Raw genomic sequence first — 16,017 nt, 5'->3', positions numbered from 1 at the left:
TGTAGAAGTATTGTTCATTGTTAGTTCATGTTAGCAAATGCATGAACTAATTGTCAACAAATAACACCTTATTATATAGTGTTACCGTTTTTTCTCTCTCAAAATACCAGTGCAGGGGGGCAGAGGGAGAGAGTTTGTAACCATTGCGTCCCAACACATTATCAATAATCCTAATTTTTAATGTCATGGTCATTGACCAAACCGGTTATTGCGACACCGTCCTCATCACAATTCACAAAATGGTAAGCTTGTAATAATTTGTAAATTGAGTGTTTGGCTATGATTTCATGGGTAATGTCAGTATGTCGAAATTTTTATGTTCTTCTGTTGAGGTTTTATAAGCAGTTAACTGTTAATCGGTGCATTGCTGCCACCAAAATTCACGAAGGGAATGGGATGACGATACAGAAGCAAAACACAGCCACTGTTTTCTTTTATTCATACATAACACATTCAAATTTGCACCAATGATGTCAAAGGCATTCTTTATCAAACGGGGGTACCTTTTATTTTCTTTAAACATTATTATTAGCACGCAGTACATGTCCAATAATAATCACAGAAGTACATAGGAGTAAAAACAGAGGCATACACACATATAAAAGACAATTGCTAGGTGTCTACTATAATACTGAAAAGTTCATGTGCACTGTGTGCTATATTAGGTGGTTCATACCTACAGAAGAAGCCACTTTATCAGTGGCACACTGTTTGTATATTTAAGGCACTCTTTACCACAAAGATCCATACTGTTAGTGGAATTTAGTGGAAATTAAACAAGAGAACGCAAACAAAAATTGTATTTTCACACTCATACGCACTCGGTTCTTTAAAGAATAGAACTACACTACAGAGGCAATAGCAAATCTAATCCCTATTCTGACAAGTATTTCACGTAACAGGTATAAAGTCGTTGCTGGGTCCAGAGTAGTGGCATACCTGGAGATTTTCGTACAACATCAACATCAGACTTTGGTTTCAGATTCTGTCTGGACTCAGTCCCATCACCGTGTCTACACCGGACGCAACTGGCACGACACGACAAAAGACATTAGAAATGCATTAGAATCCATTATAATTAAAAATTTTGTCCACACTGGATGCGGCACGACAAACCCATTAAGAACAAGCAGGTTGTCATGTCGCACCTGTTGCGTCCGGTGTAGACACGGTGTAAGAGTTAAAATGCTGTATTGATAAAACATGATTAAGCTCAGTTATAGTTCTGCTGTGAATCTGATGGTTGGACTGATCAGAGTCAACATGAACTGCTTCTAGCAATTAATATAAATATAAACTCAAGCTTAGCCGAAGTGAAATTGTTCTACTTTATGTATGACGTGTTCTACTATAATACAAGGACTTTGACAGAAGACCTGCGGCAACATCGCTCATAGCACAAAGAGTACGTTTGTCAAGTAACAACGTGGTGATTTTGTCATTCGGAAAACCTGTTACAATACAATTATTCTTTTGCTATTTTGTTTGGTAAAGCTAGCTGCACAGAAATGACACTCTTTCAAAATTACTGGCTGAACCACATTTCAACACTCCTTGCTGTTCGTCTATCAAGTGTTTTACTATATGTCCTACTAAGCTTCATCTACCGTCTAAAGCAAAAGGGCAAAGCAGCAAAACAGAGAAATACTAACATTAGCACCTTTACGAAAGGTCTCAAGACTATGACTGCCTTCGCCATGATGAGACTGAGGAGAGAAAGTAGGCATAACAAAGCCTTAACTACTTTCTCTTCAGCCTTACATTAATATAAACCATCTCCTATATCTTGCTTTTAAGCTCTGACAAAACCTGCATTGTGTTCTCAAATCAGTTTGATGGACGGACACAGGTTCTCATTCTCTTCAGAGTCTTCCCCTTTCTGATTCTACTATTGCCATTGTCTCAATCACAAATAACATGTTTCCACATTTAACTGTAGACAAACAAATAAATGGTAAACAGAATATTACACAAACCAAAAATTGACTAAAATAAGGGCCCCCAAAACAAAGTGCTGGGGCCTCTTCTGCAAAGTTTAACAATGTACAGCACTCGAAGACATACAAATAAACATACAAAACTGTGAAAAGCTAATGAAATACATACAAAAGTACAATCGTAACACATAACACCTTAACTACAGAATAGATGCAATAAGGGTAGCAAATAAATGTATATAAGAAATAACCTATTTGTGGAAAATGGTGCGATTCTTCCAATAACAGTACATTATCTCAGGTGTCCTGATTGTGATTGGTAGGAGAGGAATTTCTTTCACATCTCCTGGTCTATTTGTGGTTTTAGACCTCTTTTGTGCTGGTCTTCATCTTCTCAACAGTTTCCTAAAGGAAGGAAACAGTTTATAAGTCAGACCATTCTTCATATTTTTTGATCTGGGCAATAAACTAACAGTGATAGATTGTATTTCACTTACAAAAACAAAAAGCACATATTAAATTTACATTTAACAGCCTGTAAGGAAGAGCACCACAGTTTAAAAGCCCTATATAAACAAATTGCTACAAACTAACTCACTCCCCCCCATGTGTTATCCTTATTAAAGGGTATATACTAAAAAACCCATTAGCAAGAATAGCGGTATGCTGGTTTGAGAAAGCCCTTTTAAAAATAAAAGGCTCTGTTCTAAAAAGTAGTGAGCTGCCTTTCTGTAATGTTTGTATAGTTATATTATTAGATTTAACAGTCAGTTGACCTGATGCTTGTTGAGTTCAGCAACACGGCGGGTCCACTCCTCCTCTGTCATCTCATGACCTTCATCTGTCTCTACAACTGGGGTTTTCTCTGTGATGAATGTCAAGGTCATCTCATCATTTCATGATAACATGATCAGTAATTAAAATATCATCAGAAGTGTTTGATTTTAAACATGATAAAACATGAGTTTGGTGATCTCACCATCACAAGTCATGGCAGTGCAGACCCAGTTCCCACATGCGCAGACGCAACGGTTACAGTCCACCTGTGTCTCAGCTCCATCTTCGAAGGTGTCGTCCTCCAGAGCACATTCTGTAACATTCACAGATCAGTACATCTACACATTAGGGTTGCACGGTGTACCGGTGCTACGGTAGCATCGCAATGCTAAAGCTTCAAAGTTCCCGCGATGTCAATCTGTTTTTGAAACGGTAGTATTGTTGTGTCGTAACTAATGTTGCATATGCGCATTAACATTATTAATGAAAATAAAAAGCTCTGAATGTGCTGTACTTGAAGAAAATTGAAAGCTTAGATTCATGTGTTGTTTACTTGTACAACACCCACGTTACATTATTAATGCAACCTGTCTCTCATAACTTAAGTTGCTGCGCTTGTCATTATGGAAACAGAAATTCCATGTCATTATGGAAACAGCCAAATTCTGACAGTAAAATACAGTTTTTTTAAAACAAAATACAGTTTTTTATTTAAAAAAAATTCTATCACACTGTTTAGGTTTAAATTATAATTCGCATGGTTAAAATATGCAATTTTATGTTGCTTCAATTGGGGTTTCCAGTGTTGTGGACTTGAAAAAAAATCATACAAAATCTTGAAAGTTACCACAAATCCTGTTTTTTACATTTGTTAATGTCACTCGAATATTTTTGCATATCCTTTTAGCAAAGGAAAATATCAGAGGTTAAATAACAGCACAATGCAGTATTTTTCTGGAGCATGATAATTAGTTTGGTGAAAGTTTGTGATTGTTTCGTCAGTTCAGTAAGTTCACAATTCTTCAGCATCCCGAATCATGTTCAGTCAGGTACTTGTGGCCAGGTGGAGTTTTTTGAACGCTTTCATCTGTATTTTTGAAGTGATTATATGAAGGTATTTCAGTAGCAAAACTTGAGAGCATGTAGATTTTAATTTGTGAACTTGTAAAGTAAGTATTTGTACCTGTAAACTAAATTGTACACTCACAGCCCCAATGTGAAAACTGAAGTTGAATGTTGAGATTTGCACTAGTGGACAAAACTCACAAATCTGTCTTCTGAATTTGAAGTTGCAGAAAAATAGTCACAAATGTGTAAACTGGCATTTACAAAATACATTGGCAGATACAAATGCATAGCACATATTTACACGTTTTCCTAGATTCAGATTTGAATTGCAACCACAAATAGGCATCCACAACCTCTCAAATCTGTCACTGCAGTTTCAAATCTTCCCGCCTTGACTTTTGCTACTACTTTCACGATAAACTCGTTGCAAAACTAACTTGTGCACTTGAAAGCTCAGAGGCGAGAGAAAGAACGGCATTTGATGATGTCACGCGGCTGAGCCACACCGCCCCCTATTGGCGGGAAAAATCACAATGAAAGGATCTAGCAAAAAATAGTTTAAATAATGTTTAAATAAAACGGTTTTCAAATAAAGCAAAACCATCACACTTATGTATATTATCATGTATAACTATTCCATGACTTATACTATCTTGTATATATATCATTTCATAATGTATTTTAATGATATCATTCTGTGTACTATCGATAATCCGTTGTGTACTATGGTTTGTTTTAAAATATACATTACAGGCTGACTACATTTTCCGTTATGTATACTATAATGTTCATTGATATACTATATAAAATGTACATTTACACAGTTCAACATTATGATTCTATAGCCTAACCCTTGAGAATTATTATTGCTTTAGTTATAATGTTACCAATATTATATTAATATAAAAAAACACGTTCCTGGTAGTATAATATAAATGTAAATTAAATTCAGTGAGCAATGTATTATTGACCATTATTGCACTTTTATGCTATTTCTACTTTTTAATATTTTTTTGTTATTTTCAATATGTAAAGACATTGAAAATGAACGGAAATTGTATGCAGGACTGTGCAATGCCACCATATACAGTATTGGGGTTGTGGGTTTACCTGGAAGTTTTTTTTCTCATGGAAGGTTTGGATTTTTAACAGATGAGCTTAAACATATTTAATCAATATTTAGTGTACAATTATTTCTCATGTGATAATTACTAGCCGCAGGATAATGCATCCAGTCGGTTGTTATTGCCAAATAAACCCCTTCAGTGTTTTACAAGAACTGATTCTGATCATTCTGATATAGGAGCCTTACACAATGACAGGCTGACTGTACATTTTCTGTTTTTAATTTTGATCATTATCGTCAGCGAACTTGCTTCAGCTACATTAGGTTGTTAATTAGATTGCTAATTTATACATCACCCTTATCAGATTCAAGATCTTTATTGTCATACAGTATGTACCTATAAAAATATATATTTTGCAGATGGGGTAGAAAAGCAATAAATATATAATAAAGGGCAAACATAGAACAAAGATATACTGGAGTAAATAGAAAAAAGAATAAAATAGAAAAGTTAATTTATAGTAAAAAAGTGGCCGTAAGTAGTATTTTTGTTAAGGAAAATGTATTGATTGATTTAGAGTTTCATCTTTAATTAAATACTGTATTAGTGATTTAAAAAACTCCTTTCATTGTGGTTTTTCCTGCCTTTAGGGGCCGGTGTGGCTCAGCCACATGACGTCATCAAATGCCGTTCTTTCTCTCGCCTCTGAGCTATCAAGTGCACAAGTTAGTTTTGCAACGGGTTTATCGCGAAAGTAGTAGCAAAAGTCAAGGCGGGAAGATTTGAAACTGCAGTGACAGATTTAAGAGGTTGTAGATGCTTGTTTGTGGTTGCAATTCAAATCTGAATCTAGGAAAACGTGTAATTATGTGCTATGCATTTGTATCTGCCAATGTATTTTGTAAATGCCAGTTTACACATTTGTGACTATTTTTCTGCAACTTCAATTTCAGAAGACAGATTTGTGAGTTTAGTCCAGGAGTGCAAATCTCAACATTCAACTTCAGTTTTTTATTTTACAAGTTTTCACATTGGGGCTGTGAGTGTACATTTTAGTTTACAGGTACAAATACTTACTTTACAAGTTCACAAGTTAAAATCTACATGCTCTCAAGTTTTGCTACTGAAATACCTTCATATGATTATCTCCTAAATGAATCCGTCTTTTGAATGACTCGAGATGATGATTCAGTGAGTCATTCATCAAGACACTTGCTGCGTTCTTGAATGAATCAGCTGTTTTGAACAAGTTGGTTGAATGATTCACTGACACAATTGTTTTTATTTTTAAGTTTCTATTTGTTTTGCTTGCCATTGTTTTTATTTGTAAGTTTAAATAATTAGTTTTGCTTGCCATTGTTTTTATTTGTAAGTTTAAATTATTTGTTTTGCTTGCCATTGTTTTTATTTGTAAGTTTCAATTATTTGGTTCGCTTGCCATTGTTTTTATATTTAAGTTTAATTATTATGTTGGCTTGACAGAGCCAACATACTGATCTTGTATCTAAGCTTATTATTATTCTTCTGATCCCCCAAATTTCTGACTGCTACTCCTCCTAGAGCTTTCAAGCTACATCCACCAAACTTTCCACAAACCTTCGGTCTGGTCTGACTTGAGATGCTATATCTTTTCTAACTGATCCGGGTTCTGGTTTTCGAAAACCGGACTCTCAAAACCACCTAATTTAATATAGACTTAACATTGCGACAAACTTTGACTGCTCATAACTCAAAGCGAGGATGTCGTAGAAACTTGCGGGTTACCACGTTTGAAGAAGCTGGCAGGCTCTGTAAGAACTTACCTCACAATGGGGTGTAAGTTGCACCCCTGGGGCGTAGGAGCCCCCCAAAATTCCCCATTGACTTATAATGGGACAGGAAACATGCCAAATGCCAACCAAACAGGTTAGACTAGCAACCGTTTAGCAAAACCTATATCTCTGCATCAGAACATTGTAGAGACATGGGGGTTGGTTCGTTTTACTTGTGGCTTGGAGCATTATCAATTGGCAGATGCTAAGCCACGCCCATAGCAACCAAATAGGTTAGCCTAGCAACCGTTTAGCAAAACCTATATCTCTGCATAAGAACATAGTAGAGACACGGGAGTTGGTTCGTTTCACTCATAGCTTAGAGCATCATCAATGGCATATACCAAGCCACGCCCATAGTAACCAAACAGGTTAGCCTAGCAACCGTTTAGCAAAACCTATATCTCTGCATCAGAACATCATAGAGACACGGGGGTTGGTTCGTTTCACTCATAGCTTAGAGTATTATCAAGTGCAGATGCCAAGCCACGCCCATAGAAACAAAACAGGTTAGCGTAGCAACCATTTAGCTACACCTATATCTTTGCATCAGAACATCATAGAGACACGGGGGTTGGTTTGTTTCACTCATAGCTTAGCGTATTATCAAGTGCAGATGCCAAGCCACGCCCATAGCAACCAAACATGTTAGCCTATCAACCGATTAGCAATATGTATATCTCTGCATCAGAACATCATAGAGACACAGGGGTTGGTTCGTTTCACTCATAGGTTAGAGTATTATCAAATGCAGATACCAAGCCACGCCCATAGCAACCAAACATGTTAGCCTAGCAACCGATTAGCAATATGTATATCTCTGCATCAGAACATCATAGAGACACGGGGGTTGGTTCGTTTCACTCATAGCTTAGAGTATTATCAATTGCAGATTCCAAGCCACGCCCAGGTGTCGTTATAATCATGCTAGTAACATGCTAATCATGTTAACAACATACTAAACCCGGTTTTAACACACTAGGTCACATTATTTTTTCCATCATGTTAGAAAAAGTTTAACGATAAAACCTTTCAAACTATTCCAAACTGTTCAGGACAGGCTTTGTCAAGTCAACATAAAGTTTGTACTCGAACTTTACTATCTAGTTATTCTTCTTCTGATCCCCCAAATTTCTGACTGCTACTCCTCCTAGAGCTTTCAAGCTACATCCACCAAACTTTCCACAAACCTTCAAACTAGTCTGACTTGAGATGCTATATCTTTTCTAACTGATCCGGGTTCTGGTTTGCCAAAACCGGACTCTCAAAACCACCTAATTTCCCATTGACTTAACATTGCGACAAACTTTGAAGGCTCATAACTCAAAGTGAGGATGTCGTAGAAACTTGAGGGTTACCACGTTTGAAGAAGCTGGCAGGCTCTGTAAGAACTTACCTCACAATGGGGTGTAAGTTGCACCCCTGGGGCGTAAGAGCCCCCCAAAATTCCCCATTGACTTATAATGGGACAGGAAACATGCCCATATAAGGCGCCATAACTGTTCCATGTTGAATAACTTCGCAGTACAACCACTTAGAGACAAGGGGGTGGGCTCATTTTACTCAGGCAACCAATCAGTATCCCAGGAACTTCCTTAAGCTACGAAGCCACGCCCATAGCAACCATTTACAGCAACCTAGCAGCCGCTCCCATAGACTGCCATTATAAAAAGTCCAGATGGATATCTTTGCAACACAGTGTCTTAGAGACAAGGGGGTGGGCTCATTTGACTCAGGCAACCAATCAGTATCCCTGAAACTTCATTAAGCTACGAAGCCACGCCCATAGCAACAAAACATGTTAACTTAGCAACCATTTAACAAGACCTATAACTCTACATCAGAACATCGTAGAGACATGGGGGTTGGTTTGTTTCACTTGGGACTTGAAGCATCATCAATTGGTTTCTACTAAGCCACGCCCATAGCAACCAAACAGGTTAGCCTAGCAACCGTTTAGCAATATCTATATCTCTGCATCAGAACATCATAGAGACACGGGGGTTGGTTCGTTTCACTCATAGCTTAGATTATCATCAAATGGCAGATGCTAAGCCACGCCCATAGCAACCAAACAGGTTAGCCTATCAACCGTTTTGCAATACCTATATCTCTGCATCAGAACATCGTAGAGACATGGGGGTTGGTTCGTTTCACTCATAGCTTAGAGTATCATCAAATGGCAGATGCTAAGCCACGCCCATAGCAACCAAACAGGTTAGCCTAGCAACCGTTTTGCAATACCTATATCTCTGCATCAGAACATCGTAGAGACATGGGGGTTGGTTTGTTTCACTCATAGCTTAGAGTATCATCAAATGGCAGATGCTAAGCCACACCCATAGCAACCAAACATGTTAGCCTAGTAGTGTTGTCACGATACTGGAATTTCTAACTTCGATTCAATACCTAAAAAAATATCGATATTCGATACCATTTTCGATACCACGGGGAATAAACTGCCATAGCAATAAGGCCCTAATAAGCAATAGCAATATAGGCCTTTTTAAATTTTATTTGAAGTTAAATTGAACAAGACTAGACAATGAGGTATATATTTTTACATTATTTATTAATTGTTAATCTAATGTTAATTTTACGAATACATTTACTATTTAAAATCAAAGTTGTATTTGTCAGTATTAATGGACCAGACCCTGTTGAAAAAACCAGCCTATGCTGGTTTGGTATGTTTTGATGCTGGTTTGTACTGGTTTAAACTGTTCATGTGCTGGTTTAAGATGGTCATATGCTGATTTAAGATGGTTCTTAGCTGGTTTAAGATCAAACCAGCATCAATCAAAACATACCTTACCCAGCATATACTGGATTTTTCAACAGAGGAACTTACATAAATAGTTGTATTTTTTAACTAACATTTAAAAGAGATTAATAAATACTTCAATGTATTGCTCATTCATTGTTCGTTAATGTTAGTTAATAGCCTACATTTTTATTTGGCTAAATTGGCTTTTATTCACATAGGCCCATACTGTAATCATTGATCAGCGCACATATAGACAGAAACGCAAACTTAAACGCAAGAACTGTTGCAGAGACTCCGCATCTTTCTAACATTAACAACTTTTAACCGGAGCGAATGAGACGAGTGGATGAATCATTGAACAGCGCACATACATTGAGCGCTATGGTAAACACTGGAGTGCAATCGTATATCACACGCGAGAACTGTTGCGGAGACTTTACTCGCACCAGCATCATTTCAAACATCAACTTAACCGGAGCGAAAGAGACGAGTGGATGAAATCATTGATGAGCGCACATAAAGACAGAAACGCGTGCATTAAACATGAGAACTCTTGCGGACTGTGTACTAACATAAACAACATATAACCAGGGCGAATGAAACGAGTGGATAAAATTATTGATCAGCGCACATACATGGATCGCTATGGTAAACACGGGAAGCGTAACGAGCGTGCACCACGCCAGATGTGTTACTGAGACGGGCCATCTTTTCTAACATTAACACTATTTAACTGCCGCAAACGAGTCAAGTCTGTGAGAGGAGGCGGGGCTCTGTTGTTATGCGTTCACCTGCAGTGTGTTAACTCACTGTCGGAAAAGAGAAAGAGAGCGGGAACGCGCAGCTGATATCGATACGTGGGACGTGGGTATTGGAACCGTTTCAGATTCTTCAGTATCAATACTTATCGAAATATCGATATTTTTGACAACACTATAGCCTAGCAACCGTTTTGCAATACCTATATCCCTGCATCAGAACTTAGTAGACACAGGGGTTGGTTTGTTTCACTCATAGTTTAGAGTATCATCAACTGACAGATGCTAAGCCACGCCCATAGCAACCAAACAGGTTAGCCTAGCAACTGTTTAGCAATACCTATATCTCTGCATCAGAACATCGTAGAGACACAGGGGTTGGTTCGTTTCACTCATAGCTTAGATCATCATCAACTGGCAGATGCTAAGCCACGCCCATAGCAACCAAACAGGCTAGCCTAGCAACCGTTTTTCAATACCTATATCTCTGCATCAAAACATCTTTGAGAAATGGGGTTTGGTTCGTTTCACTAATGGCTTGGAGTATTATCAATTACCAGCTACCAGGCTACGCCCATAGCAACCAAACACATGACCTTAGCAACCGTTTAGCAGGACCAATACCTCTGCTTTAGAGCATTGTTGGTTCGTTTCACTTATGGCTTGGAGTATTATCAGTTGCCAGCTGCAAAGCCACGCCCATAGCAACCAAACCCATGACCTTAGCAACCGTTTAGCCAGACCTACAGTATATCTCTGTATCAGAACAATGAGAACAAAGTTTAATGATAAGTTTAATCGATAAAACCTTTCAAACTATTTCAAACTCTTCAGGACAGGCTTTGTCAAGCCAACATAAAGTTTGTACTCGAACTTTACTTTCTAGTTTGTTTTGATAGTGAAAAACTTGACCTGGTTGCTTGGTACTTGAGTCATCCTTTTTTTTTGTGTTGCTGCTATTAAATAAAAAAATGTATTTATGTCTTTTCTGAAACAGTTGCTTATTTTATAATTTTTTAAATATAATTTTATTAATATATTTTTATTATATATTATATTTTAGTTTAAGCAGACATGTGTAGCCCAAAGGACCATATTGTGCAATAAAGAGTAAGTAAAAAAACAGCTATGTACCGTATGTCGTTTTTACAGCAATATACCGTAAAATATTTTCACAGCATGAATAACGTAAAATTACAGTAAATTACTGGCATCTCTGCTGCCAGTATTTAACCGTCAAACATGGAAAAACGGCGATGCACTGTATTTCATTTTTTCAGCAATATACCTTAACATAATTTCACAGCATGAATAACGTAAAATTACAGTAAATTACTGGCGTCTCTGCTGCAAGTAATTTGCAGAATTTTTTTTTACAGTGCATATACATACATGAAGAATCAAAACATGAGCTTTGAATTATAAGTGTTTATAGAGTGTTTCAAAACAAAATAAACATATGCAGAAATAAATAATTTTTATAGAATATTTTAGGGCTGCAACTAACGATTATTTTGATAATCGATTAGTTGGGCAATTATTTTTTCGATTAATTCGGATCAAATGTAATTACATCTTTTGCTTATAATAAGTAAATCAGATATGGGAAAAGTATACACAACTGAACTCATTAGCCTTCTCCCAAAATGTTGTGAATGTCTCCATAATTAACACACCTGGTGAGTTGATTCAGGTGTGTCATATTAGAAGCAACTGACAATAGTCTCTCCCAAACGTGGGAGCGAGGGGAGGGTCGGCCAAGGAAATCATTTTTTTGTGCCATGAAAAGTGAGATATTTGTCATTCAAATGTAGTGAAGTACAGTAAAAAGTAAACAGAAAAAGTAATACTTAAGTACAAATACTCAAAAAGTGTACTTAAGTACAGTACTCAAGTAAATGTACTTCGTTACCCACCTCTGAACTAAATAAACCACCAAATCAGGGTATTTAGCCTATTATGTACTTTGCAAAGTGCAAACGCCACAAATTGGGTTTTACTAATATAATCTTTAATTTTGTCATTTAAAACACCTCTCCCCTTTAAACTTTAAAACTGCGCAGCTTGAAGAGATGCATGCAAAACACGTCTGACTTTAAAACTGCACACCTCGCGCTGCACGGAGAGACGCATGCACCGAGAGACATGTCTGACTTTAAAACAGCACAACTTGTGCCGCACGGAGAGACGCATCCACGGAGAGACACATGTGACTTTAAAACTTTAAAACTGCGTCACTCGTGCTGCACGGAGATACACGTGTGACTTTAAAACTGCACACCTCGCGCAGCACGGAGAGACACGTGTGACTTTAAAACTGCGCACCTTGCGCTGCACGAAGAGACGCATCCACGGAGAGACATGTCTGACATTTAAAACTGCACAGCTCATGCTGCACGGAGAGACACATCTAAAACGGTAATTTTAAAAGGGAAGAAGATGCGTTTGATTTATAACTGCGCAGCTTGCAAGTGACGTCACAGACCAACTAAACGATAATGAAATTCTTTGACAACTAATTTCATTATCGATTATTATCGATTTTATCGATTAGTTGTTGCAGCCCTAGAATATTTTATATCTGTTTTATAGTTTAATTATTTTTATTGTGAGGAATAATTGTGAAAAAAGTTCATAGTTGCTAGTTAATTGTCAAGAGTACCACCCGAAGATCACAGGAGAGAGAATGCAGTGTTTAAAGTTACTGTACTTCGATTATATTATCATACTACATCTGAAGAACCTTTCTGTTTCACAAAAGGTTCTTTGTGGCGAAAAAAGGTTCTTCAGATTATTAAAAAGGTAAGAAAGAGATGGTTCTTTAAAGTAGGGCTGCTCGATTATGACTAAAATCGTATTTTGGCCAATATTGAGATCCCGATTATTTAACATGATTACTAATTAACCTTTAAACAACATACTAAAAATAAAAAAACTTGGCTTTAAACTGTGAATGTAACTGAAAAAGAAACGTAAAGAAATAGCACAGCTGAACCACTGTAAAGGAAATGGTGCAGAGGTTGCGCTAGTCTTTTTTATTGTCAGTCATTTTGATGGACAGGCTCATAAAAAATCTGTCATAATCTATTATTACCCGTTATTATGGTGCAAGGTGGTGTTACGTGCTAATTAGTGCTGGGCGGTATGACCAAAAATGTATATAACGGTGTTTTCCAGATTTATACCGGTTTCCCGGTACATGGCGGTATTTTTTAACCACTTTTTTTACTGATTGAGAGAGGAAATAGTGCTGTTGATTGACTTAAAATGCCCTTTTATACTGTCATGGTGACTGTGGCAAGGGGGGCGTGGTTCAGCACGGTCTGCACAGAGAGAGAGAGGCGGGAGAAGGTGAGTAAGCAGATCAAGCGCATTTTAAAAACACCTGCTTCTCATTGTAGTAATTGGCGAGGAGACGGTTAAAAGCCGGTCAACCGGAGACAGGAGAATGAGAGAGACCGGCTGGGAACCGTGAGAGAAAGCCGTTGAGACGTTGCATCCAGGACTGGAATATTGCAAGTGCTTACTGAAGAAGTGTTGAGTGTCATTTTTGTTGAGGTGCAACAGCACCATTAAAGATTTGTTATTTAATACACTCCTACCTCGGTTTTCCCAGCCACGCCGACCCCGACTCCTTTCTTCCGGAATTACTGAATCTCGTTACACTGGTGCCAAAACCCGGGAGGAAGGATCCAGCCACCGCCGACATGCAGTCCACGCCAGCCACGCCGTTTGCGGACGTGATCAACTCCCTCGCTGGTCTTCATCAGGAGCACCACCAGGCCCTGTTGGGTCTCAGAGAGGACCAAGAGAGACGGTTCCAGACTCTCGTCAAGACCCAACAGGAAGACCGCGAGGTGTTCCGGAGCTGGTTGAGCCAGGGAAGAGATACGGGAGGACCATCAGCCGCACCCCCCACTGTCCAGATCCCGCTGCATAAGATGGGAGCCCAGGACGATCTGGAGACGTTCCTGGAACTATTCGAGAGGTCCGCGGAGCTCTCTGGGTGGCAGCCGGACATCTGGTCAGCGAGGCTGAGTCCCCTGCTGACCGGGGAAGCCCAGATGGCGGCATAACAGCTACCAGTCCAGAACCTTCTCCAGTACGCGGACCTCAAGAAGGCGATCCTGGAACGGGTTGGCCTGAGCCCGGAGCAGCACCAGCAGCGATTCCGCTCACTAGGGCTTGGGGAGGACGGCCATCCCTTCTCTTTTGCTCACCAGCTCCGGGACGCTTGCCGCAGATGGCTGATGGCCAACGGTAGCGAAGTCAACGCCATCGTGGATAAAGTGACACTGGAGCAGTTTGTGGGGCGGTTACCTAAGGAGACCGCCCAATGGGTCCAGTGTCACCGACCGACGTCGCTGGCCCAGGCCATCCAGCTGGCGGAGGACCAGTTGGTGGCGTGCCCAGGGGTCGGCATACCCCTACCATCTCTCTCTCTACCCTCTATTTCCACTCCCTCACCATCTAAACCTATCCCTTTCCCTAGGACCCGGGGGAGTTTTTTTCCGCGGCCAGCCCCGAGGACCCGGATGTCGCCGGGGATGGGATCGGGAGGAGCCGTGAGAACGCCGGGGAGACCCGCTAGCCAGTATGGTACTGGCCCCGGTGCCTCTCCTATACCTCCGCCCTCTCCTCGCCAATCCCTTGGTCTGCTTCCTGCCGCTAGGTTGCTTTTCGGTATTATTGGGGCACTTATGTGCGGATGTCTCTTGGCAGAACCAACGGCAGCGGAGGGGCGCGGTTGTGCAGGTAGGAGAGGGTGAGCCGGGACCTCTGACATCTGATTCAGAGGAACGGAGCGTTGTGGAGAAAATGAATTTTCAGGATGACTCAGGATGACTCGCTCAAACACGCGTTTGATCAGGTCCGTACGATCGACGGCCAAACCCTCCACCCTGCACAACCGCTGTCCTATCTGTACTTTGCAATTATTAAAGACCGGTTGTATCGAGTGACCCAAGACACTCAGTTCAAAGAGGATAAAACACAGTTAGTTATTCCAAAGAGCCGTTGGGAAATGCTTTTCCAGGCGGCTCATTGTAATCCGATGGCGGACACTTGGGGCAAACTGCAACTTTAAATCGCCTAACGACCCGTTCTTTTTGGCCGGGCATTCATGAGAACGTGCACATGTGGTGCGCGTCTTGTCCTGAATGTCAGTTGGTAAACCCACCGGCCACCCCAAAAGCACTATTGTGCCCACTCCCCCTCATGCAGGTCCCCTTCGAGCGAATTGGTATGGATCTGATCGGCCGTTAGAGCGATCTGCACGAGGGCATCGATTTGCGTTAGTCATCGTGGACTACGCAACCCGATACCCGGAGGCGGTGGCGCTACACAATATTTCTGCTAAAAGTGTTGCGGACGCCCTGTTTCGTTTAATTTCTCGCGTGGGAATCCCAAAGGAGGTTCTCACGGACCAAGGCACGGCGTTCATGTCACGGACCCTCCGCGAACTGTACGGATTATTGGGGATTAAGACGATTCGTACCAGCGTCTACCACCCACAAACAGATGGGCTGGTCGAACGTTTTAATCGTACGTTAAAAACAATGATCCGGAAGTTCGTTCACGAGGACGCTAAAAATTGGGATAATTGGCTGGAACCTCTGTTATTCGCGGTCCGCGAGGTTCCCCAAGCCTCCACAGGGTTTTCCCCCTTCAAACTTCTCTATGGCCGTCAGCCCCGCAGGGTTTTAGACGTCCTAAGAGAAGCTTGGGAGGACGGACCTTCTGCGAGCAAAAAAACAAATTCAGTATGTCATGGATCTGAGAACAAAACTCCATACACTGGGCACGGCTCTCAATGGAGAATTTGTTACAGGC

The 16,017-nt window shown here is 40.1% G+C and overlaps 1 protein-coding gene across 2 annotated transcripts in view; it reads right to left on the bottom strand.

Annotated features, from left to right (window-relative positions):
- Positions 1–482: 482 nt before the first annotated feature.
- fstl1b (follistatin-like 1b) overlaps positions 483–16,017 on the bottom strand; it is an 86,127-nt gene continuing 70,592 nt past the window's right edge. For both annotated transcript variants that reach the window (XM_057335617.1, XM_057335616.1), the window contains exons 9-11: positions 2,917–3,027; positions 2,714–2,802; positions 483–2,342 (exon numbers count right to left, since the gene is read on the bottom strand). In XM_057335617.1, the coding sequence (XP_057191600.1) occupies positions 2,301–2,342; positions 2,714–2,802; positions 2,917–3,027 (242 nt within the window). In that variant the 3' untranslated portion in view covers positions 483–2,300. The remainder of the gene's footprint in view (positions 2,343–2,713; positions 2,803–2,916; positions 3,028–16,017) is intronic.

Source organism: Triplophysa rosa, linkage group LG6 (assembly GCF_024868665.1).
Source record: "Triplophysa rosa linkage group LG6, Trosa_1v2, whole genome shotgun sequence".
In the NCBI taxonomy this organism is placed as follows: domain Eukaryota; kingdom Metazoa; phylum Chordata; class Actinopteri; order Cypriniformes; family Nemacheilidae; genus Triplophysa; species Triplophysa rosa.
This window is presented reverse-complemented; position numbering and strand designations above follow the sequence as displayed.